This window comes from Gossypium hirsutum, chromosome A01 (assembly GCF_007990345.1).
Source record: "Gossypium hirsutum isolate 1008001.06 chromosome A01, Gossypium_hirsutum_v2.1, whole genome shotgun sequence".
NCBI classification, from domain to species: domain Eukaryota; kingdom Viridiplantae; phylum Streptophyta; class Magnoliopsida; order Malvales; family Malvaceae; genus Gossypium; species Gossypium hirsutum.
This window is the reverse complement of record NC_053424.1, coordinates 94,342,074-94,369,982: the sequence shown is the minus strand read 5'-3', so window position 1 is coordinate 94,369,982 and position 27,909 is coordinate 94,342,074. Positions and strand designations below refer to the sequence as shown.

Sequence of the window (27,909 nt, the reverse complement as noted above, 5' to 3'; positions counted from 1 at the left end):
CATCAATGTTCACCCGGAATTCCTTGCCCCATGCTTTCGGATTCTATCTACTGAAGGTTTCTCTCTTCTAGCCATTCCTGCTCCTTGAAAAGCTATATGAATAGGTTGAGGAATTAGGAGAGGTGGAGTATTCAGATTCACACGAATAAACTCCGAGTACCATGCATCTATCATGTAGAGGTAAGCTTCTTTAGCCCCTCCACCCTAACTCATTGTCACAGGCCCACTGTTTGCTAGCGCAGTCCCTTCAGTAGGAGCTGGCACATTACTTTCTACGTCATCCGCCGTAGCCACGTCAGGATTCATTTATTATATACAAAAACACAATTTATTTCGTCAGGACTCGTCACACTATCAATATACAATTATGGCATGTATCGCTAGAGTTGTACTCACGCTAGGTTACTCTTAGAATAGACTACACCATAGCTCTGATACCACTAAATGTAACACCCCTAACCCGAATCTGAGGCTGGGACTGGGCACGAGACATTACCTATTTAAACATATGCATACAATCATTTTGGGTCATAAAAACTCGATCGAATTTAAAACTTTTCAATTTCAATCTAGAAATTCTTAATATGGGACTACGAGACCCACAACACACTTTGGAAATAATTTGGGATTAATCTGAACATCTTTGAAAACTTTGAAAAATGTCACTTGAAACAGGGCACACGCCCGTGTGAAAGGGTGACACGCCCGTGTGGCCATTTTGACATGGCCGTAATAAAGGCTCGTGTGGTTCACACGGCCTAAGTACAAGGGGACACGCCCGTGCCTCAAACCCGTATGGATTGAATTCCAAATTCAAACCTACAGTTGTTTTCACACGTCCTGACACATGCCCATGTGATCGTGTCTTATCTCGTGTCTAAAAACCTTAACATTTTGTTTCTGACGTCAGCAACCAATTAGAGGTACACGGCCAAGGCACACGCCCGTGGCCAAAGGCCATGTCCTCCACACTGCTGAGACACATGGCCATGTCTCTACCTGTGTGTTTACTACCATGCATACTGACTTGCAAATTTGAGGTGCAAGGGACACACAGCCGAACAACACACCCATGAGGCTAACCGTGTGTCACACATGGCCTAGGCTCATGCCTGTGTGTCTAGCCGTGTGGACAAAAATAGGCTATTTACCAAGACTTTTTGGCACCCTTACTTACACTTGCCTACAAAACAACACATACCACTAATTCACACAGCAACACAAAGTCAATTCAACCACAACAAGATATCTAATATAACCACATTACACTTAAACAATCTAACAAGAACTTGACAGTCATGCGATTTACTCATCTATGAAATCATCATCATTTGCAGTTATCAATAACCACTATTAGCCACCATCCATGGCATTATACAAAATGACTAAAGAGCTATGACAAGCCACTCGTTTGGACCAAAACATTGTGACCATTACAAAAAGACTAGTTCCTATACATGCCACAATCAAAATGATAAAACTAGTTATACTAATTGCTTCAGGGATAGTGTGACCAGCTTCTCCAATGTAAGGCGATGATCCACGAGCTAATTTGGCGGCACAATAAGAAAATGGAAAAGAAAAGAGGTAAGCATAAGGCTTAGTAAGTCACATGCAAATAATGAGTAACTATAAGCTACCATAAGGGATCATACTCCCAACATATCTCGATTTGCACATGAAAGTAACGATTCATAAACACTACTTGCTCATATTTATTTCTCACCAATCAAATATCATTGGTTTGAATTCACATTTCATAATTCCTGTAAAATACACGAGTAGTTATATGCATAACTTACTCACTTTCCTTCTTTACTAACAATACAACGTAAATGAAGCTCGTATGTCATAATTCTCATTTAGGTACCTGTACCACTCACCATATGGTCATAAGTTCTCTCATTTTAAAATAAACCATAAATCTGTCGTTGAACCATTTGAAATACTATAGGATATTCAATAGCCCCAAACATGGTATAAGATGCCGACGCCATGTCCCAAACATGGTCTTACACTGGTTAGCACATTAAAGTCGATGCCATGTCCCAGACAGGTCTTACACTCACTTTCATATATCGAGGCCAATGTTGTGTCCTATACAGCTCTTACATTGGCTCTCATTTATCGGTGTCGATGCCATGTCCCAAACAAGTCTTACACTGACACAAAACAAGCTGACGCCATGTCCCAAACAGGTCATACACTAGCTTGTATATCTCGAGGCCGATGCATGTCTCGGGCATGTCTTACATTAGTTCTCGTCTTAATACCGACGCATGTCTCAGACATGACTTACACTGGCTTGTATCTCTCGAAGCCGATGAATGTCCCAGACATGTCTTACATTGGCTCTCGAAATGTGGCCGATGTATGTTCCTAACATGTCTTACATTATCACACATATCACCCAATGTCATGGCATGAATATCCAATTCTATTCCTAATGTTCAACCGGGAGTCTTTATTTCATTAATTTCTTAACATGCATACCTATATTCACAAACAAAACAATTTATACAATATCAATTCAATCACACATCATAACAATATAGTTGCATTATTAACATACAACTTACCGCGGATCACAAAACGTAAGTGACTAGCCGATTTAATCTACTTGCTTGGCTTTCCCCCGATCTAGGTTTGAATTTTGTATTTCTTGATCTAAAATAATAAAAATTCACTCATTTAGTCACTAAATAAATTTATACAATGAAAAATTCACATTTTTTGGCAAAATGACTATTTTGCCCCTAGACTTTCACAAAATGGTCATTTTACCCCTAGGCTCGAAAATTAATCTTTATCGAATTTCTTCATGCCTTAAGCCTAGCTGAACCCTTTTTACTCTTATATCAACCAAAATTTCCATTATTTCACCACATTACTATCTATTTTACAATCTTTATAAAATAGTCCTATTCCGGTTTTCGTGAGAAGTTCTTTCACAAAAGTTGTTTATTTCACAACTATAACTCATATTCTTCCATAAAATTTCAATTAACAGCATATATGCTTTCATGGAAAAACCCTAGACTCTCAACCATTTTGCAAAATAGTTCCCTCATTAGTTAGCTCATGCTACAAGGGTTCCAAAAGTACCAAAATCATCAAAAATAACTATCTAAATCACTTACTTGAGAGAGGAATAAATGGCTGAAAGTTTCAAGCTTCCAAAACCCTTAATTTGTTGGTATTTGCAGTGGAGAAAAAGGTAATAAAAAAATATTATGATAGCTTTTATTTTTATTTTATTTATTTATCAATTAAGTCACCAACACCCACCTAACCTTGACAATTTGGTCAAATCTTGTCCCTATGGCCGGCCAAGCTTCTTTTAATGGTCTAATTACTCTTTAAAGTCCTCCAATTATGACTCTCTAGCTATTTAACACCTTTGGCTAGCAAATCACAACTTTTTCGCTCTATGTGATTTAGTCTTTTTTCGCAATTAGCCTCACAACGCTAAAATTAATTCACCAAAATTTTCATACACTCATATAATCATACAATGACACCAAAATAATAATAATAATAATTTATTGACTTCGGATTTGTGGTCCCAAAACCACTGTTCTGACTAAGCCTAAAATCGAGCTGTTGCAGCAAGAGAGCTTTGATAAGCTCAAGACCGTTTTAACTCAGGCTCCTGTTTTGATACAGCCTAAGCCTGGTAAATACTTCGTGGTATACAATGATGCGTCACATGTGGGTTTGGGTTGCGTACTGATGCAAGACGGAAAGGTGGTTGCTTATGTGTCTCATCAGCTCAAGACTCATAGGGGCTAATTATCTGACACATGATTTGGAGTTGGCGACAATAGTCTTCACTCTGTAAATCTAGAGGAACTATCTGTAATACCCCTAACCTGTATCCATCGCCGAATTAGGTTTACGAGGCATTACTGACCAAAGCACATCTCAGAATAGTCATAATTCATATGCTTTAAAACTCCACCATTAGAATCATATAAGTATACTTCTCATTTATGCATTCGAATGATTAAAGTATAAGATAACTTTTTATTTTACAAATTATATGTGCATACTTTAAAACATGCAAACATATAACATTTCATTTCATATAGCTAATATGTACCATTTCTTAACTCAGCATATGAGTATATTAAATTCAAACAATCATTTCACACCAACTAATATTTAAACTCATATGCAACCGTAATGTATTCAATTACCAAACCAAAATACATATATCTAACCCTTTGATCTCACTATTTATTCCGTTAGCTAATTGACCTATAATTATGACATTTGTTTACCTAACCACAACAAAGCATGTTATGGATATGTATATTCTAACTAGAATATGTCAAATATATCATTGACTTAACCTTTTTAACTACCCGAATAAACTGTTCAAAATATTCAAGCAATATATATATTCATTATTTATCATTTCTAAACCAAATTACTCATACAAGCATTCCATTTGAAACCAACACAAAAACCATATTCTTTAATTAAGTTTTCATAGCCTAACTTAATCCACACATGACCAACACCAAAATTTTAACATTAACATATAATTGAACACTTAATGACATGATTTAAACCCCATTGCCAAATCATAAATAGCTTATAACCATTATCTGTATTTCATCAATTGACCGAATACATAATTTACATTATAAACAATTTACAAATCAATTCATGTTTCAAATTATGCATCTCAATGATAAGTCATTAATAATCCATAACCCAAACACATTTAATAACCACCTGTATCAAGATTTCCAAATGAATTAATCATAAGCCATATATAATTACTTCATGCCAAAACATGTATATAAATCGCATATCACACACTTATACTATGAAACATAATACCCAACATGAACTCAACTCATAGCACAACCAAAATTGCATAAACATAAGCATCATTTCAAGCCATTTATCATATATATATACATATTCTTTAGCCGAATCAACCAAACACACACAAATAACCAAATTCACAAATAAAGCAAATTCATCTTATAGCTTACCAATACATAGTTATTTACCTATTACATCTCTCATATATATATCATGCGTATCATTCAACAAGAGAATCCAACCACAATTTCACATCATTCCTAATATACTATACACATACACTTTGACATAACTTCATCACCATTAGCAAATATAACAACCACAATTCACATAAAAAAATATAAAGGCTAAAACATAAAAACTAAACTTAACATAATAAATAACCCATTTTCACATGGCTCATATTTACATAATCCAAAATCAAACATAAACATAAGCTAATCTATACATGCCATAGATTTAAGTTCAACTTTATAAAACACCGAAATAGTCGATTGTATGATAAGCTTCTCTGACGATCCCCGAGTCCTTAACTAGTCTCCAAAATTTATAAGATAGAAGCAAACACACATAGAGACTAAGCTAACATAGCTTAATAAGTCATAAGCAAATAAGACATTTAATCACATTTATAATTTAAATTAACTAAACTAAATTAAACCATTATAAATTCACATACAACATATACTTTTATATATAAACTTTATGTTGGCCGAATATACAAATATCTATTATCAAAATATCATTCAATTTCAAAGCCATAATATTATTATATAACCGAATATATATAAACTTATATGCATATACTCATTAATCATCTCATAAGTATTCACATTTTATAATCATAAAACCGAAAATAACCATTCGTATATGTTTGCACATAAATTACAAATATGATATCACTTATATAAAACCTTTTGCCGAATATATTTTTCATATACACGTATATTTTCATTTGCATCATATATAATTTGTATCAAATGTCAAATAACCAACTTATTTTCAAATAGATAATCAACTATCTCATATCTAATCACTTTAGCTCGATTTACACATTTGATCACAACTTATCATTGCCCGTTGAACCATTCGAAATTAAATAGGATACTCGGATAATCACACATATCGTACAAGACCAACGTCCCAGTTGTGGTCTTACATGTAATTACATATCGATGCCACTGTCCCAGACAGGGTTTTACTCGCACATATATAACGGAATCACATATCGATGCCAACGTATTAAACGTGGTCTTACTCATACACATATATCGGAATCACATATCGATGCCAACGTATTAAACGTGGTCTTACTTGCACATATATATCGATGCCATGGTCTTACTCGCACATCACATATCGGAATCTTATGTCGTGACATTTGTATCCTAGCTATTTCTAAGGTTCATACGGGGCTTTCGGATGTCATAACTCGGTCGAAACGAATTTGTAAATATAACTCCCTAGCATATACACATTCGGCTAACAACATATATACTTCACATAATTCATTTAGCATAATAAGCTCGTAATTATTTAAAATAAACAACATCTATTTGCTTATAAACTTACCTCGGACAACGATAATCGAAACGGAACTACTAATCGACAACTTTAGCTTTCCCCCGATCCAAATCCAATTTCTTTAGTTCTTGATCTAAACATATTCAAAATTAGACTCATTCAAACATAATTCTATTCAATTTAGTCCAAAAACACATAAATGGTCAAATTACCATTTTACCCCTGACATTTTACACTTTTTACAATTTAGTCCAAATTGCACAAAACACAAAACATGCAAAATTTGAAAACACTGTGCTTAGGTCAAACGTTTCTTATGTTCATACAAGTCCATACATTTCATTTATTTCACATTTTAGTCCCTCAATTTATTATTTTTGCAATTTAGTCCTAATTACTCAAAATCATCAAAAATTCCAATACAAAACATGTTAATCCAAAACATATCTTTCATATTTCATCAACTAACATCACAAAGCTCAATTATTCATCAATGGCATAACTCAAAATATTCATCAAAATCAGAAATTCAAGCATGGGCTTTGTACATTATAGTGCAACGATCTCAAAAACGTAAAAATCATCAAAAACTGAGCTAGTTACATACCTTGATTGAGCTTAGCTTTGGCTGAACCCTTGAAAACCTTTTTCTTTCTCTTTTATTTTAACATTCAGTCAAGAGTATGAACATTATGCATGTCTTTTAAATTTTATGTTTTATTATAAAACATTTTATTATTCTTTTAACAAAATAACCTTAATAGTTTAATATTACAACTTAATAATTCATGCCATTATCGTCCATACATTTATTAAATGGCATAATTGCAACATAAATACTTCAAATTATAAAAACGCACTCAATTTGGTCATCACACATTAACCATCAAATTTTCATTTTACGCGATTAAACCCTTTTATTAAATCGGACACTCAAACGAAAAAATTAAATCACGAAAATTTCAAAAATATTAATTCACACATAATAAAAATAGAAAATAATTTTAAATATTTTTCTAGCTCGGATTGTAGTCCCGAAACCATCGTTTCGATTGGGGTCTAAATCGGGCTGTTACACTATCTGCACGGTGAGAAGTGTACTATCTACACTTATCACAAAAGCCTCAAATATCTCCTCACTCAGAAGAAGTTAAACCTTAGGCAGCGTAGATGGGTTAAATTGCGTAAGAATTATGACTGCACCATTAAGTATCATCCTAGGTAGGCTAATGTGGTGGCCGATGCGCTAAGCCGTAGGGCTATGACCGATCTGAGAGCGATGTTCACTCAACTTAGTTTATTTGACGATGGGAGTCTGTTGGCAGAACTTCAATTGAAACCTACATGGATTGATCAGATCAAAGATAAATAGTTTAGGGATAAATCTCTTGAGTTGCGTTTTCGTCAAGTTGAAAGTGGTGTAACTATGGATTTTAGGATTAATAAGGATAGGGTATTGTGTTTTCGCAGTTAAATTTTTGTACCAAATGGAGAGGATTTAAAACTGTCGATTCCGAAGGAGGCGCATAGTATCCCTTATGCTATGCATCCCAGCAGGAACAAAATGAACTGAGATCTGCGAAGTTGTATTGGTGGCCAGGGTTGAAGCGTGAAATTACTGACTTTGTTGCTCGCTGTTTAACTTGTCAGCAGGTTAAGGCTAAGCATTAGTTACCTTCGGGTTTGCTTCAGCCAGTAAAGATACCATTATGGAAATAGGAGCGAGTAACGATGGACTTCGTTAATGGGTTGCCTCTAACACCCACTAAGAAGGATTCCGTCCAAATCTGCTTACTTCATCCCGATTAGGACAGACTTTTCTCTATAAAAGTTGGCTAAACTCTACATTTCTTAAATAATGAGGCTACATGGGGTACCTATCTCGACCATCTCTGATAGGGATCCTTGTTTCAAGTCTCGGTTCTAAAAGAAGCTTCATGAGGCTCTGGGATCAAGATTAGACTTCAGTACTGCTTTTCATCCTCAGACAGATGGCCAGTCAGAGAGGGTGATTCAGATACTAGAGGACATGTTGAGGAGTTGTATTATTGATTTCCGAGGCAGTTGGTAGGAGTGCTTGCCGTTAGCGGAGTTTGCCTACAATAACAGCTTCCAGTCTAGCATCCAGATGGCATCTTATGAGGCACTGTATGGTCGTAAGTGTCGTACTCCTTTATGTTGGACTGAGTTGGACGAGTAACATGTTTTGGGTCCGAAGTTGGTTTCAGAGATTGAAGATAAGGTTCGACTGATTATGGATCGACTAAAGGTAGCTTCAGACAGACATAAGTCCTATATTGATCTGAAAAGACGTAAGATAGAGTATTCAGTGGGGAAATTTGTGTTTCTGAAGGTCTCACCATGGAAGAGAGTTCTGAGGTTCGGTCACAAGGACAAGTTAGGCCCTAGGTTTATTGGGTCGTACCGGATTCTAAAATGAGTGGAGCCGGTCGCTTATCAGTTGGAGTTACCTCTAGAGCTAGACTGCATTCATGATGTGTTCCACGTCTTAATGTTGAAGTGCTACCGTTCTGATCCCACGCATGTTGTTCCAGTTGAAGAGATCGAGGTTAGGCTAGATTTGACTTTCGAGAAGGAGCCAGTGCAGATATTGGATCGCGAGGTAAAGTTTCTATGGAGGAAGTCTGTCCCACTAGTTAAGGTTTTATGGCGCAATCATAGCACTGAGGAGGCTACTTAGGAGCCGGAGGATTTGATGCGTCAGCAGTATCCTCACCTTTTCTGATCAGGTAAAATTTCGAGGTCGAAATTTTATTTTAGGGGGTAGAGTTGTAATGCCCCAAATTTTCGTAAATTTCAGCTTTTGTAAATCAGTAGCACAAAAATATATGTATGTGTTTTTGATAAATTATGACACAACTGTGTATCTGCTTCAGTGGTTAAGTGTTCTAGGTGTGTGTGTGAGGTCCCAAGTTCAAGCCTTACTTGGGTTAAATTTTGGAATTTTATGAGTAAGCCCTATCTCTATTCAGTAAACTCTTATTTAATTATTGGTAGAGTTATATCAGAATGGGCCTGCTGGTCTGGTGGTTGAGTGGAGTGTCAATCTACTTAGGGTGTTGTGTTTGAATCCTTGCGTGGGTGAAAAAGTTTATTTTTGCTCGACTCAGTGGCTAAGAGTTTGATGTAACTGAGATTCTAAGTAGTTGTGTGTAGTATGAATAGTAGGAGAAGATTAAGGGATTGCATAGCATATCAAATCTTTTGAATTGTTTCAAACAATTTTCCCCTTTCGAAATTCTCTACCAATTCTTCATTTTTCCCCTTTCTTGCTGTCAATTTTTTTACTTCTTCCTCTGTTATCCTTGTCGTTTCTTTTCTTTTGTTTCCCTGCTGCAATTGTTCCTCAGTTGTGCAACCTATGGTTCAGTCTATTTGGTAAGTGATAATGATGCTTTAAATTTAAGTATTTAAGTTATTAATTGGGGAACCTTGGTTTAACTGTGTTGACAGCCGAAAATCTGGTGTGAGAGGCTGTATTGGTGCCAAGTTATAGAGGGAAGCACCCATAGTTCGTAAGGTAAAGGTTTTCCATTTGGAAGATGACTTTCTATTTTAGAATTAAGCTAAATTCGATCGTTTAAGCAACTAATTATGAAAATGTTGGTCAATAATAGGTTCTGGAGTGCTCTTGGTGACTTTAGCTTCGAATTGAAACCAGGTGTGTACCTGAAACTCAAAAAGGGGGATTCGACGAAAAGTAAAAAAAGTAATCTGTCGATGCCACACCGGCATGTGGTCGTATATGTGGTAGGCCGTGTGACGGAACACGGGCGTGTGATCGACGAGCCAGGTCGTGTGCATGAGACACGACCATGTGATGGTTGGCGAGGTCGTGTGGGACACACGGGCTCAACCTATTGGGTAGTGTGGGCCCACACGAGCATGTAGGATTCTGGGCCAAGCTGTGTGATCCACACGGCTAAGGCCGATTTAGGTCGTGTGGGCCCACACGGGCAGGCCACATGGGCGTGTCAGCCCATTTTTTTGAAATGGTCTATAAGATTGCACGGGTCGCCTAAGTCGACTGTGGACCTACCGTAGGGTCAGTAAGTGCTACTTAGACCCTTCATTGAGTATTCTAACTGTCTGATTTCTATATCAAGCATGAACTGAGATATCTGAATAGAATGTATGATATGATAAATTGCATACTAGCATGTTATTTTTATATGTTGCATTGCATCGGAATTGGGATGATGTTATTGGGAGGAAGTATTCTGAAAGGCTCTTTAGCCTGATATCTGGCAGCTCAACTGCAATTATCTGATTATGTGCCACATTTCGGTACAGCATGGTGTGTAGGGATAGGTGGGTCAATTTTATCCCCACATGGTGTGTAGGGTTGGACAGAGATGGTGTGTAGAGGCTAGTGGATAGGATTCTGATATTCTGCATGACATGGGCTAAGGCCCTAAGTTGTATCTGATTCTGTATCTGATGGGATAAGGCCCTAACGAACTTTGTAAAGGGCTCTGGCCCCTGACTGTTAATTTATGGCATCTGATGTGTATTTTGTATGCGTGTTTTCTGTGGGGATTACACACTGACTTTGCGAAAACTCACTCTTTTCTATTTAATCTGTTCAGGTAATCCCCAGACTTGACGAATCAAAGCAGCGGAGGACTTTACGGTGGCCACACATAAAATCTTAGACTGTTTTTCACAAATTTTCATATTTATTTCTTGTTTGGGTTTTTGATGCAATCCTGGACTTGGACTGTCTGGTTTTTATTTCGAAACTTTTTATTGTTTAATGGTTATTTAAACTGCACCTTAACAAAACACAGTTTTCCTAAAACTAAGGATTTCTTAAACAAAAATGATTTTTCCTAAATTAATTGATTACAATAGCTTCCGCTTAAAAAGGACAAGTTTTGAAACAAAACATCTAGTGCGTGATTCCTTCAAATTAATTAAAGGTTACTTAACCGGAATGATTTTAACTTAAGGAGTTCGATTTCAAAATCCATTCTATGTGACATCGTAAGATTCGGCCATAACGTCTAGGCTGGGTCTGGGGTGTTACAGTCACATAGACATTTTGATCATTTTACATGAAATTTACTTTGAAAATATTATAATTTGAGATTTTAAATCTTTGGGAACAATTTGGAGTAATTGGATTAGATTTTAACATAGAAATGAATAGTGAATCAAACATTTCAGTAATTTTGACTTGTTGACTTTGACCCCATTTTATGTGGTAAATAAAATGAAAGAAGATGATTTTTTTTCTCATGTTTTCTCCCCCTTTTCCGACACAATTGTAAGATGGGAGGAGAACCTCCCTTTCGATGGTTTTTCTCGAAAGGCATAGAGTATAATCACACATTTCATACCAACAATCATTATTAACATTTCTTAAGTTTAATTACTTAATAGTTTCATGTAATGAAGCAAATTATATTAGCATCAACTGAAGTCGTCACTCGGTGATCACCTTATCCTTTCCTTTATCTTTCGAGATCCTAAGTTTGCCTTTGGTTATGTTCGATAATTCAAATATGGTACAATATTAGATCTACACATACAAATAAAGGAATCATTACAATTAAACATGATATGCATAGTTTCAATTGACTCCTTAGAACCCCAACATCTTATTTTTGCATATCTTGTAATTCTCCTTTTCAAATCTAACTCCTTACGACTATAATCTAGGGATCTCAAACTATCCAAAAACACATATTCTCTTCAAAGTTCTAATCGTTCTCTCTAGCTTCTAAGCATTCATCAATGGTAACTACCAAAACCATAATATTTCATATGAATTACTCTTAACTATCAAACTAATAATCTAACAAAAATTAAAAGGAAACTTTAGTAACCATTAGTTTAAGTACGCGGTAATGGAGGAGAAAAATACATGCAAATTATTTTCTTTCTTTCCTTTGGGAAGAAGGTGAAATAAGGCACTTCGTCTCTTTCTTTTTTTCTTTCTTTCTTTCTTTCGTGTTTCTATTATAATTTAGTTTAATTATATCTCATAAAAATACATCTAATGGCTAGTATTGAATTTTGAGATGATTAGTGAAAATAAATGGGTAAGATCATGGCTTAATTAGTTTAATGATGCCATAATTGCACACTAGAGTCTTGGTTAATTATTACAAAATTCCTTCTCCATTAATTCCACTATTTCTTTTCTCTACTCAATTGACATGTCACTTGTTCAATTCTCACAATTTAGTCCGTATGCCACTTTTATATTCGACATATGATTCAGTTCTAATGTTTTTTTTTGGATCATAAATAAATAACATTTAAGCAGAATTTTAATTTGTTTTGTCGTTGAGACGGCACGAATTTTAACATCGAACATTATCAAACATTTTAAGACGTTACATTTTTATAATTAAATTTAAATAAAAATATTTAATTAAATTTGGATTGTAGGGACAACAAAAACGTTTATCCAAGATCAATCTCATCAAACCGAGATAACGTGGGCCATTCATATGAGATGTTATTAAGTTGTGGGATGCTTATTTTGATTAATATTGTTTTAATTTAAATTATTTCGTGTACAACTCACAGATGGTTTTTATAACCCGAAGTTGGAAGAAGAGAATTTAGTGGAATTAAAGGAGAGGGCAAATATGTCATTAGGGGGGCATCAATATGATGATAGAGTTTGGTAGTTCCGTGAGCGTAACAAAATCATGATAAAATGGAGAAAAGTGGGTGGGGATGGGGACTCAAGCAAAACAATCATGCCCTCTGCGTGGAATCAAGAAACCCAGTGAGTCAGAGTCAGACACAAAGTGCATCTAACATCTCAGCCGTTCATTTCCCTACCCTTTACCCAACAATGTGCGATAGAACCTTATCAAGAAAGGGGAAACTCTCCCCCTAAAAGAAGTCTTCTTGACCTTAGTAAAAAGCCCACGTTCACGCTTCCCACACGTCCATGCTCTCTACCTTTTAACTTTAACAACCAAAACAAAAGCATATTTATTATATTATCATTTAATAATATTATTAAAAGTAAAAACCCAATACTAATCGGTATTTTTAAATCATTTACATTTATACGTATATATAAATTTTTAATTGAGGTTGTGTTTGAATTAAGTGTTAGAAAAAAAATAACTAGAATTAAATTTAAATTAAATACTAAATTTAAGTTATAAAATTTATTTGATATATTTTTTAAAAATTAAATATGGAATATAATTATATTGCTTGATAAATATAAAATTTCAAATTTTAAATTTAAAGTATTTAAAGAATAATGCTAAAAGAAATAAATAAATAAATTGAAAAAAAATCTATTTTCCAATTTTTCATTGCAGAATTCAGCTAAATTAAAGGTATATGTAAATTTTTTTTAATTTGTCTTTTAGGTCATTTTTTTAAATTAGGGAAATAGGTCGATTTTAAAGAGAGTGCCCTCACACTCTCTCCTAGCCTTTTTTTTTAATTTTGATAGTGTTAGGATTAAAGTATTTTTAGGAATTAAGGTTAGGGTTTTAGGGCTGAAATAGAAAAATTTTATAGGTAGAATTGAGGGGTTGAGGATGCGATAATGCGCCTCAGAGCACATACATTTTGTATGCCATGCTGGGATAAGACCATTGCCACAAAAACCCTAAGGTTTCTGGGTAACAGTGCTTGATATGGTCACGGGTTAAAGCCTAAGTGGAGGTCCCAGTTGACATTCGTGATGCGGCCACAGGGTCGAGTATAACTGAGGGTCAACAAATCGTCATTATACGGTCACATGTTCAAGCTTTTTGGATACCTACAAATGATGCCTTATATATACCATACATAAAATTGATGCATAATCATAAGGAAAACAGAGGGTTTTCTGGTGTAATCAACATAATTTTTTTTTGTATTTCTAGGTAACTGGTATCTTTAACCTTTCATTCTTATTTGAAAACTGACATCAATGTGGACACAAAAAGGCTCTTAAGCTGAAAGTGGATATTCCAACATAGTAGAGGTCAAACTCAAGTTAGTGTGACATTACTTGTAGTTATTAATGAGTTGTTTAATAATGGCAGCTGTTGTCACCTCGAAAGAAGAATCACCTTTACTGCACCACAATAACCACTGTCCGCCTGAGAGTCTTCTTATGCCTATGGCGGTGTCAGTCTTTGGATAAGAAAGAATGTTAAAGATAACGACTGTGTAGAGATAAAAAAAATTACGACGATTATAGCGGGAAGCCCCACAATTTTTCCCTATGATTATGCCCTCAAAATTTTTTATGGTTTTTATAAGGACACATCTCCGGGTATCCAAAAAGTTTGAGCTCGTGCCTACGTAACAACTACCAACTGGCTCTTCCGTTATACTTTGATCTATGATTACATAACGATCGTCGATTGAGACCTCTACGTAGACTTTCACTCGTGATCGTACAAAGTAATATAACCCCAGAACCTGACTTTCATAGGATAGGTTTCGGATGTAATGGTCTCATCTCGATAAGTTATACGAAATGTACATGTATCGGAATGATATCGCATTATCGACAACTCAAGAATACCTTAAATTAGAAATTTTATTACCGACAGAAATTTTTAACATTGAAGTGGGGAAGAAAATAGAGAGAGAAATATTGTAAAGTGGAGGGATGGAGGCCGGAAAAGATGATGTATTAGGGATGATGAAGTATGGAGGGGAATCCCCTTTTATAAGCACAAGGGAAAGGTGAGATTGAAAGAAAAAATCCCTGTGGTCGAAAACCCGTCATAAGACCAGCGTTTTCATCGAATACCTTCAAAACATGCTTCAAATCTGTAAAACTTTTCTAGGTTAGGGTACTTTTTTTGTTTAGGAGAGAATAGGTAACAGAGGTTATGCAGGTGCTATAGAAATCCAAGGCATACAAAGGCAACCTATTCGATATTGAGGGATACATTGGGTCCTCAACATCGCTAACATTCATTTTTCTTCAGAGATATAAGATTGATTACAATGCTTCCTTTTTTTGTGTATAAAATCTCTTCTTTTTTTTACCTTGCATTTCAATTGTATCGACCACCCGTCTACTAACATTGGAAAATTTTCTACTTTGAGCGCTACTTCAAGTACCAATTATAATTTCTCTAGCCATTGAACTTTTACCATTTTACAAGTTAGTCTCTGTACCTTTATTAATCACTAATTCGATAAGGGTGCCTTTTCAAAGTTACATATCTCATATCAAATATTATATATGGAAATTTATGTATAATTTATATTAGAATTTAATAAAGACAAATATAAGTTGTAATAGAAATATACAAAAAAAACTGATCATTTTTTTTATTGATGTCATCAATATTTACATCACAATAGGTAAATAAAAAATACATTATCGGCGTCGCCAGGTCGAATGTTTGACGCAAGGTATGATTAACGTGTGCATATAATATTTTTTTGCACAACTAGTAGTGTCAGCTCTCAACTTGATCATGATCATCGTCATCATCTTCTTCTTCACCTCCACCCTCATACTCATCTTCATCTCCATCACCGTCTACATCTTCATATCCATCTTCATCCTCGACTTCGTCTTTGTATCCATTATCTTCTTCCGTGCTTGAGTGCGTTGCTATCCTAGCCTCCTATCGTGTGTCCTTAACTGCACGAGAAGGTGGTTACGCTAATGACCCATATCGATAAAACAACAACGTAGTAATTGTTTGTGACACTATCGATGAATAACTATAATATGTCACAAAACCCAGATACATCGACATTAACCTGGGTATCGATACTAGTATCGATGACAACATCAATGTTGGCAACGGTGTCACCATCGGCGATGGTACATGCATTGGCATTTGTGTTGGCATTAATGTCGGCATAGGGCTTAGAATGCTAGGGACAGAAGTGCCTTAAAAATGTACCTATGGAAGGTGTAGATGTAGGGTGTTGCGGTGGTGCATAGTGTGGTGCTTGTGAAAAACACACAGGGTTAGTGAAATGAATAAGAATAAGTAAAGTGAACTGATTGGGATGTAGCATAGACATCGATGACGCTTGTTGGGTTGGAGCTAGGGACGAACCCGTTGCGGTACCTCATCTAGACCTATGCTGCTATAGCATTCATCGTGACCTCTTCTGATGAAGTTGCCTACTCCTTGCCTCCACCGATAGCAAATATGGCTTGCTAGCGACTTTGAACTAAGGCATGTACTCCAAACTGGCCGCCGCGTCTGATGAAAAAAAAGGTTTGCAAATGGGTAAGAATTTCATCCTACGATCCCAAATGTCGATGTACTATTTATGGTAATCTCGCCAGTTCTCATTGATCTTCCCCTACAAGTCCAACTTGTGCAGTGCTTCCATGCCTCGTGGTGCTAATAAAATATTTTGCCTCTACTTGAACTTCCATATCACTCGGTCTGATTCATGCATATCCACCATCACGTACATTATCAATGGCACATTCGCATCCTACATACTTCGAATGGCCAAAAATTCTAGCGAGATGCATTCTATGATATCCGGATCAACATATGGTATCCATTCAAACCGCAGAGCATAATTTTAAATTTTGTTGTATACAAAATTTTAATTTAAAAATTATTGCATAATTATTATAGGTTTGAAAAAAAAGTAATTAACCTCAACTTCCGAGCATTGATCTAATAGCAGCCAAATATCTTCGAGCTACTCTAGTAGTCTCATGTAACTCGGCCCATGGTTCCACCTATTCAAGAGATATGCTAATTCAAACATATAATAAATAAACATCATTTACTATACTAACTACATTTCAAATGTTTTTTTATCTTGTCACTTATAACATCCCAAAATAGGGCCTAGTCGGAACAGTGGTTTCAGGACCACAAACCCGATGTTGAAATATTTATTTTATGATTATTATTAGGTCTAGAGTGTGAAAATATGCATGTGTTAAAGTTTTATGAAGAAATTCTATGAGTAAGGTGTCTAATTGGAAAATAAGGACCAAAATAAATAAATTGCAAAACTTGGATTCTAGAAGCAATTTGCATGAAATTGCTTTAGATTATTAATTAGAAGTCCTTAAAGAGAAATTTTCCCAATTTCTAAGTTTTTGGACAAAAATGGGCATGTATGGATAAAATTTCAAAGAAAGGGCTTAAGGGCATTTTGGTCATTTGGCTAATTAATGAAATAAAATGGGAAAATAAAGACAAAAATCAGCTCATCTTCTCCATCTAGCTGCCGAAATTTGAGAGCCACCATAGCTAGAGTTTTTTCATTTTTCAAGCTCAATAGTAAGTGCTCCCTAGCCCTGTTTTTAATGTTCTTTGTATTTTTGAAATCCTGGTAGCTTACTCTCTCCATTTCTACCCATATTTTGAGTTAGGGTTCATGTTTACAAAGTGACCCATGTGTGACATGTTTATTCTTTGATGTTTTATGGAGGAATATGAAAGTTGGATGTGTGATAAACATCTTTTTCTAGGTGATTTTCATGAAAAACCCCTAAAAGGACCTTTTTGCAAAAGGTGTAAAATATGTGGTAGAAATTTGAAATAATGGAAAAATATGGGCTACCATAAGTGGAAAGAACATTCGACTAGGCTTGGGTAATGTAGAAAATTCATGCATTTCATCATACGAGCCTAGGGACTAAATTGTAAATAATGTGAAAGGTTAAGGGCAAAACGATCATTTTGTTTGGGGTGAAATTTAAATTCAAAAAGAATAATGCTAGGTATTAATAATTCATTTTTATTTTTATAGACCCCGAGGAACAAATTTTAGAGGTCGATCGAGGAAAACGAAAGGTTTTTAAATAACCGAGACACGAAATCGAAACTAATACCAAGTAAGTTCGAATAACTTTAAGTAAACTACTAATATGTCTAATTGCATGTTTTATGAATGTATGATAATTGGCTATAGTGATGGCATAAAAATCCATGAAATGTGTTATTAATAATAATATAATAATAAATGTCCCAGTTGAAGTCAAAAAGGGAAATTCAATGGATAAATCATGGCTTACATGACTTGAGATCCTGCATGTGTTGCAGAAAAGGATTTATCCCGGACGGGTAATCCATTGATCTCAAATATAGAAAGGATCTAGCTCAGACGGGTGCTCCTTGAGTGATCGAGCCTCCCGAAGAATATGTGTGCATTGTGGATTTAGCCCAGACGGGTAATCCGATTAGGGTCTAAATTTAGCCTGGACTGGTAATTCAGATCCGATCTCATTACGGGTGTTTGCCCCTACAAGGGATTTAGCCTGGACTGGTAATCCCAACATTACCCTATGAGTTTACATTACGGGGGATTTAGCCTGGACTAGTAATCCCACCGTAAAATGTGAAGTTCGCGGGAGTGCGTACTTGAGATGATCACTCTTATGACTTAACGGTAGATGGATAATCCATCGAGACTTTCGAGAAACTCAACGGGATTAACATGAGATATGAAAATGAAAATGTTGGATGATGAGCTCATCTAAGACATATTACATCATGTTATGGAACTAACTTGTCGGTTTAAGTGCATGTGATAGGGAAACTATTTCATACTTGTTGGTTTTATTGCCTAATATGAATGCATGCTAATTAATCGGTAAGTTTACTTTCTAGTTATTCGGGCTTACTAAACATGTAAATACTTAGCCCTCTCTTTTCCCTGTCTTATAGAGCTTACGTACTTGCGAAGATTGGGAGACGGTTGAAAAATCAACACACTATCATATTGTCTAGCTTTGGTATATAGATGCTCTTATTTTGTTCAATGGCATCTATAGGGCTTTTGTTATTTTGTTACATGTGTCATTTGATTAGCCACTACGAAGGCTTGTAAAGGTATACATATTCACTTGTATGTGGCCATGGAATTGGCTCATAATGATGTAGGTTATGACCTACAAATTTCATGCATGCTTGTGTTCAGTTGTGCTAGTGAGGATGAAATATGGCATATCAAATTTAAACACATGTAATGTGACCAAATCACATGGGGTGGTTAGGCCACAATTTGGCAATGAGTTAAGATAACGAGCCAAGCTTAATTGAGTTACAAGTCATGGAAATCCTTAATATAAAGGGGATAACCTAGCATGTATAAAAACCGATGAGACGAGGTTTACATGCAATGAGGCATACTAAGGTCATTTAAGAGTATAATTAGACCATGTCAAGTGTTATTGAAAACTATAAGTGGATATGGTTATTAGAGGGTGACCTAAGGCTTGGAAAATAGCACAACAAGGTTTACACGGGTAGATACACGGGCGTATGTTTAGGTCATGTGTGACACATGGATCGCCCCATGGGCGTGTGATATGGTCGTGTGTCCCCTGCACCTAAAAATATTAAGTCAGAATACATGGTAGTAAACACACCGGTAGAGATACGGCCGTGTGTCTCAACCGTGTGACGGACACGGCCTAGCACACGGGCGTTTGTCTTGGCCGTGTGTCCCTAAATGCATGCTGACGTCATTAATAGAATGCTCAATTTTTTGGACACGGGCGACCACACGGGTGTGTCTAAGCCGTGTGAAGGACACGGGCCAGGGACATGGGCGTGTGTTTGGCCGTGTGAAAACCCCTGTAGGTTCGAAATGAGAAATAAATTCAATTAATTCCACACGGGCAAAGGCCACGGGCGTGTCCCAAAGCACACGGGTGTGTCCATTATCTCTACACGGACGTGTGAGGCTTAACCTAGCAAATTTTCCAGGAACTTTCTCAAGCTCTTGGTTTGATTCCGGACCATTTTCAATGTATGTTTTGGGCCCTGTAGACCCATAATAGGGACACTAAGATGTTGTTTGATTGGGTTCAAATTGGAAAGAAATTTTATAACTCGTATTTCCAAAAATGTCCAAGTACATGTATGGTAACGCCTCGTACCTAGTCCCAATCTCGGGTACGGTAAGGGGTTTTACATCACTAATGGGAACATATATGGGTCGTCCACCCAGGGACATAGAAATGGTAGCCTACACCAGACCCATGATTGCACCAGGAGCAGACAACCACCGACACATGAAAAATAGAAAGTGTGATTGTACACTTGACGCATGAAAAATGGAAAGAGTGTGTCTTGGGCCTCTATCTTTCCACTAATGTGCTAATGAGTGTAGGATCGAGTTTGTAGCCCCTAAGTATACGAGACGCATGCAAGAATCATATGTCTTACAAGTAACTACAAATTTCGATGTTAGAGCTTTTTGACAAGGTATGTATGAACCCCTCCAAAACACAATCATTCGCCTATTTATATTGAAAAATAAATTAATTTAAAATATTTTAAAAAATAAAAAACTTTAAATTTAACTTCATTGAAAAAATGAAATTTAAAATTTTGTCTTACCAGTATCGCTTGAGCAGCTAAAATGTGCCTGTCGTCGAAACGAATCAGAGGGCTTGCCATTCGTGAAAAATTAATCGAAACGAATAATATATGAAAAAATTAAATAAAAATATAATATTTTTAAACAAGCGCATTGAAAATTTTAGAACAAAACTTGAGAAAATTGAGAGAATTGAGAGAGTTGAGAGTTGAGAGAGAATACAGAGAGTTGAATTTTAGTGAAAAAATAAAAAATGGCTTTGTATTTAAAGGAAAAAAATTACCGGTAGCCCTTAAAATTTTTACTGTTGCCAATATTTAAAAAGTTGTTGGGAAAATGATCGTTGAAGGAAAACACGTCCTCTAAAAAAGACCTATTTCCCTAATTTAAAAAAAGGTCTAAAAGGCTAATTAAAAAAAACATATCTTTCTAATTTAGTTGAAAATTTCTATTATTTGATTATTATTATTATTGATTCTGAAAAGTACTTAAAAAGCTAAATCACTAAAAATATTTATTTTAATTGATTTAATATTTTCAATTGATTATCAAAATAAGGCCTAGGTTTCAAATTTTAATTAAATGATTATATTATTTTTTAAATGTAATTATATTAAGGTGAAAAGATTAAAAATTGTATCAACTAGTATAAATTTGTACGCATCAATACAAATCGATATTTGATTAAATAAATTTAAATGTACCGAAACAATTAAATTATACCTAAAATATAATCAAAATGAAACATAAATTACTTGATATTAATTTAAGATCGAAAAAATAAGTATTCGATAAATCTAAATGCACTGAAATAATCAAATCATACTTAAAATATAATCAAAATAAAACTTAAATTGGAAAAAAATAAGTATGGATGGGTATGGTGGATACTAAAATGATTATAGGCCCAAATCTAAAATCTTTTGGCCTTTTCTTTTCACTTCAATGCTAGTAAATTCTTATGAATATACCTTTATTATTCAAAAAGTTAAAATAAATTTATATTATTTAATTCAAATAAAAAATATTTTATATACAAGAGAAGAGGAAAGGGCAAAAATGAAAAGAAAGGAGAAAAGTGGAAAAGAAGGTAGATGCATGCATACATACATACATATTGGAGTGAAAATCAAGTGGGATCATTCATTACAATGACAAAGTTGCGTGCGGGTCAGAATTATTACAAGAAATTATCGTAATAATGCCACTGACGTGTAAACAGATGACTGGCTAACTCTCAACAAAGGGAGAAAGGGAGCAGCATTTTTTGTTGGTGGTGTTGGAGTAGGGGAGGGGTTATTGGGGCATGGAAGGGCTGGCCATGCTTAGGCAGCTCATCGGTCAGCTTCAAGACCTCTTGCATCTCTACGGCTCTCCTCCTCCGCCGCTTCCTCCGTCCTCTCCTTTTCACCTTCTTCACCTCCACCAACTGCCTCATCCTTTCCACGACCACCACCGCAGGTTCGTTTCCTTTCCTTCTCTCTTTACATAGATCTCTTCAATTTTCTGTTTTTCTTCTCTCGCCTCACATTTTTTTTATGTGCTAATTTTGAATTCTTGTCAGATTTATTCATCTAGGATTCTGTATTTTTTTTTGGGGGGGGGGAGTGTAATGAGGTGGATTAATGGTAGATTACCTTTGTTATCCGATAATGTTAATTTCTCTTCCTTGCATTTCTCGTTGTTTAGATTTTTGTTTATTTTCTGTTATGCCACTGCCGTTTTGTTAATTTTTATTTTCAGGGGATTTCGCATGTTTACTGCATTTGAATTTTTGGCCATTTTTTACATTACTAAACTATTTTATACCTCTTTTTGACGAAAATAGTAAGTTCATTCAAAATTTTAGTTTTCAGCATGTATCTTTCATCGTATTCCAATCATGTAGTTTCTTTTTTTTTTTACCCCTTTTTGCCTTTGTTTTCCTTTCCCTTTTTTTCAATTTTCAGTTTGCTTTGTCCCCTCCCCCAAAACCCTCCTCTCATCTTTATTAAGTGTTCATGCTGCTGTGTTTTTTTTTTTTAAGTTTTACATATTGTGATGGTCAATTTTGAACTTGTTGGCGATTGCCTTTTGATAATTGATGCTTGAATATCTTTCTTCTTAGTTGATTAGCATGATTATGATTGACTATGAAGATGGAATCTCATTTGTATCTGTTTACTATATGATTTCCTTAGAACATGAACTTAAACTTATAATTCTTGATTAATTTTTAGTCCACTGACTAATCAGCTCCTTTCAATTTTCCTTCACGTTCCTACACGCAAAGGAAAATAGAAAGTTAATTTACTAGTTAATTCAACAACGTCCTGGGTGTTTCGAGTAACAAAGAGTTGTTGTACTACTCTTGGAAGTTCTCCTTAAAGATTGTATGAATGAATGTTGAGTGGCCTAGCTCTCTGGTTAATTTATAATGCTCTGCTTGCCTTTGCTCATTTGTCAATTCCCTTGTTGATAATTCATCATAGGTCTCTCTCTCTCTGTCAGTCTTCTTTTACAGGGTATTCTTTATGCAAAAGCATTCATGGCAATGTAACAGAGCGTATGGTTGAAAGTTTCTATTATTAGTGCATTTAGTTGATATTGCTGTCAACATACTGTTGGTATAGCTGGATGAATAGAGGTCTTTGGCTGTGCAATGATTTGAGTTTACTCTGTTCAAACGATACCTTAAACATCCTGTTGCACATATTCTGGATCCATAAAACTGACTAAAAAGTACAGACTTACTGGTGAAAACAATCTCAATGAATTGTGAGAATCATGTATACCTAATTTTGTAGAGGGCTTTTTCGTGGTCCAGTTGTACGTCTCTATATTGTTTGACCACTCTTTATGCAATTATTACAAATTGGGTTTTGTAGTATGAATATTATGTTCATTATTCTGATGCAATTGAGTTGAAGGTCTTGACCTTGTATTCTGTCCCTTGATGTTTTGGTCCAAATTTATACCAAGATTAATTATTAGAAATTGCTCTAGACTAATCAGGTATTCTATTCCTGACATTCTAAGGACTAAGAGCGAGTAACTGGTATTTTTCAAGTATATCTTCTTTCAACTGTTAATAATGAAAAATTAGTATACTTCATAACTACGATAGGTACCTTGTATCCACATAGTCCAATATTAGTGATCAGGCAATTTGAGAAGTTGGTCAAGATCAATATAAAATGTTCACATATCTTCTTTCATATTTAATCATGAAAAATAGGTGAACGTTAGCTTCTATCTGTTTCATGGAAAATAACATTTAAAAAAATGATTTCTTTATTACCCCAATACTTGTTTTGTGATTAAGCTTTTCTAACAAAGAAGTTCGGTGGTCAACATCTATCTTGCTAAGTTTCATTTGAGATTCTTTTTTAATGAAAATATTTGGCAAAGGCCAGTAAGGAAAATTGTAAGGTGCATTTGCATTATTATGAAGATGTTGCGGCATAAGGTGCATATGTTTGGAAACCTGTTTTGTCATGGCTGGAGCATACAAGTTCTTGTGGCATAACAGTTCTGCTTGGGCTTAGGTTTATTTTTATTACCAGAAAGATCCTTATCTAGCTAAGGCCAACTGCATAGGGCATTAACTGAAATCAGGTCACAGGTTGGTTTGAAGTTTAAAGATGTCAATATTGAAAATCTGATGGATTGCTAGTTGCATGCATGACCCCCTAAGATGTCTGGTTATAATCTGTAGCATTTTTCTATGGGTTAGCTATGAAACATGTTGCTCTGCAGGCAAAAGGTTTCTTTGGCAGCTTACTTTTTGTGTGTGGATTTGTGCGTGATAGAAAGATATTTTACATTTGTCCTTGTCCTTTTTGTAAATTTGGTTGTTAGTTACTTGCACGATCACCTACAAATATTGGTTATAATCTCTAGCATTAGTCTATTGATTTATGCTGCTCCTCAGATACAATGTTCTTTGGTGACTTTCGTTTTTTCTTGTGTCTGTCTGTGTGTGGAATTGTGGGTAATGTAAAAATGTTTTACATTTGTCTTTTTTGTAAATTTGATTAGGACTGGTAGTTTTGTCTCAGTTGCTGCCTGAGAGAATGGTTCACTTGCAAGTAAAGGGCATAGAAACCATAGCCACAGTTTCAAATTTGATGCTGACTATTCTACTATAATTAGTTTTCTTATTTCATCTGAAGAAATTTTCTAGGATTGTTGGTTTTTCGATCAATTCACCACTGCAGTCCAGACTTAATTCTCAATTTTTTTTGTAAATGTTGCTAGACAGTCTCGTTTTTCTTTCTTTCTCTGGTGAATGCCAATGTTAATTACACTACCACTATCCTTGGATACAGATAATCTGAGATCTCCTTTTCAGTTCTAATTTAATTTTATATATAAACTTATTAGCTAAAGGTAAAACTGGTAAATAGTTTTGTTTTCTGCAACTATTGATTGATGAGATGGTGAGAAAAATTTATCAACTCTCTCTTTAGGCCTGCTGAATTAAACAGATCACAGTAACTCTTGATCTGTACCATGTTAATTTGGATGCACTCAATGTTGTTTCTGGCACTTGTGTTTTAAACTTCAACGTATTTAATCTGAATGATCTAAATTTCATTGATAGTTATCTACTAATCATTCAGGTTATTTCAAGTTTAATTAGAAAGTTGCAAACATGATAACTTGTTAGCTTTCATGCAGGTGGTGTTTTCCGAATATCAATGATACTTCTGCTGAGGATTACTACAGTCTTGTAATGGCTGCAGGGAAATCTGGAAACTGTAAGATGTTGGAACCTTTCAAGCCTCCACCAAGCAAGAGATCACGAAAGGAGCGGAACCGAGGGAAATTACCTGGAAGTACCCCTGCATCAGAGGTTATGGATCAAGAAATTTGGAAAGAATTCCCTGAAGACCTTTTTGAAGCTGTTATTGCTAGACTTCCCATTGCCACATTTTTCCGCTTTCGCTCTGTTTGTCGTAAATGGAATTCCTTGCTGGAATCACAAAGTTTCTCTCATCATTGTGCTGAAATCCCACTAGCCAATCCCTGGTTTTATACCATTACTCATGAAAATATGAATGTTGGAGCCATGTATGACCCTTCAACCAAGAAATGGCACCACCCGACAATCTCTTTTCTTCCAGCAAAGATGATTGCTCTGCCAGTTGCTTCTGTAGGTGGTCTAGTTTGCTTTCTTGATATTGGTCATAGAAACTTTTATGTCTGCAACCCTTTGACTCAGTCATTTAAAGAGTTGCCAGCAAGGTCAGTTAAAGTGTGGTCACGTGTTGCTGTGGGAATGACTCTGAATGGAAATTCAACCAATGAAGGCTACAAGATCCTGTGGGTGGGGTGTGATGGAGAGTATGAAGTTTATGAATCAGTGAAGAATTCATGGAGCCGACCCGGAAGCATGCCCTCGAACATTAAGCTGCCACTATCACTGAACTTTCGGTCACAAGCAATTTCCATTGATAGCACACTTTACTTCATGCAGTCAGACCCTGAAGGGATTGTGTCCTACAACATGGTTTCTGGGGTATGGAAGCAATTTATAATCCCAGCCCCAATACATCTGAGTGACCACACACTTGCTGAGTGTGAGGGCAGGATCATGCTTGTGGGATTGCTGACAAAAAATGCCGCCACTTGCGTTTGCATATGGGAGCTGCAGAAGATGACTCTCTTGTGGAAGGAGGTGGACAGAATGCCAAACATATGGTGCTTAGAGTTTTACGGGAAGCACGTTAGAATGAGTTGCTTGGGCAACAAAGGTTTGTTCATGTTGTCGTTGAGATCACGACAAATGAACCGACTAGTTACATACAATGTGATGAGCAGGGAGTGGATGAAGGTTCCTGGATGTGTTCTACCACGGGGAAGAAAGCGACAGTGGATAGCATGTGGCACTGCCTTTTACCCTTGCCTGACTGCTACTGCTTAATTTCAATCCCCCTTATTTCTGTTTCGGGCAGCAATGGCATGTCAAAGAAGGTTTTTTCCTATTTTTCTGAGTCTGACGCTGTTTATTGCTTAGCTGCTAACAAGCTTTTGCTGCTAGTTCCTCTTCAGTCGGATTTTCTGTTGTTTTAATGGAGTAAACAAGATTGGCCATTTTCTTTCTTTTCTTTTTGTACAAACATGTTGATGAACAAGTTTAGTTTCGGAGGAGGCTTCTGTAAGTGAATCCGTTAAACTGTTTTTAATCATGCTGAATTTATATAATAGTTACAGAGAGAATTGAGTGGCTAAAAGAAAGTTTGGGTCTATCGCAGTGCCGTTTAGCCTTCAAAGTCTAAAACCTTGCTTTCCCCTTGGCAGCCGGCTGTTTTGCTGGCCGACCCTCCCCCTCCATTTTTCTCCCCCTTTCTTCCTTCCAAATCCCTCTCTGGAAAATAAACCTCTCGTAGCTTTGTGGTGGTTTTGAGTGGATCTAGAGGTGACAGCTCTAGGACTCCTGGTCGGATACCATCAGTGGGGTTCTCGTTGAGGGGAGGGTCTGGCATCCTGTGGTGTTCTCGTGGAGCAATGGCGTGAGCTGGTTGCTAGTTGGGCGGCTCCGCCGTACACAAATTGCATGCATACTTGTTTGAGTTTTCTTTTCAAAATACATATATGGTTTCTTGGGACTCCCAATTTTTTCTGATGGCAACAAAAAAATTTAGTATGTGGGCTTTTTTCAATATTTTATTTTTAAATATAATTATGATTCTTTTCGGCCAATATGTTTATTCAGCAAATAATTGGAAGTTCTATCTATCAATATGTATGGTCTTGGACCATCAATAATGATATTTTTTTGAGTTTGGTTACTTTATTGATTCACTGACCTCTATTATATCAATATTAATTGCTACTGTTGGAATTTTTGTTCTTATTTATAATGACAATTATGTCTCATGAATAAGGATATTTGAGATTTTTTGCTTATATGAGTTTGTTCAATACTTCAATGTTGGGATTAGTTACTAGTTCAAATTTGATACAAATTTATATTTTTGGGGAATTAGTTGGAATGTTCTCTTATTTATTAATAGGTTCTTGGTTTACACGACCCGTGCAGTAAACACTTGTCAAAAAGCGTTTGTAACTAATCACATAGGCGATTTTGGTTTATTATTAGAAATCTTAGGTTTTTATTCGATGACAAGAAGTTTCAAATTTCAAGATTTGTTTGAAATATTTAATAACTTGATTTATATTAATGAGATTCATTTTTTATTTGTTACTTTATGTGTCTCTTTATTATTTTCCGACACAGTTGCTAAATCTGCGCAATTTCCTCTTCATGCATGGTTACTT

The 27,909-nt window shown here is 35.6% G+C and overlaps 1 protein-coding gene across 1 annotated transcript; it reads left to right on the top strand.

The window, feature by feature from the left end:
* The first annotated feature begins 21,678 nt into the window (after positions 1-21,678).
* On the top strand, positions 21,679-26,861 carry LOC107916542 (F-box only protein 6). Its single transcript, XM_016845812.2, has 2 exons — positions 21,679-22,104; positions 25,306-26,861. Exons 1-2 carry the CDS (start codon positions 21,950-21,952, stop codon positions 26,549-26,551), a joined length of 1,401 nt encoding a protein of 466 aa, XP_016701301.1. The 5' UTR covers positions 21,679-21,949; the 3' UTR covers positions 26,552-26,861.
* Positions 26,862-27,909: the final 1,048 nt, after the last annotated feature.

Coding starts and splice junctions, on each gene's coding strand:
- LOC107916542 (XM_016845812.2), top strand. CDS start 21,950: ATGGAAGGGCTGGCCATGCTTAGGCAGCTCATCGGTCAGCTTCAAGAC. Junction 22,105..25,305: donor TTCCACGACCACCACCGCAG/GTTCGTTTCCTT, acceptor GCTTTCATGCAG/GTGGTGTTTTCCGAATATCA.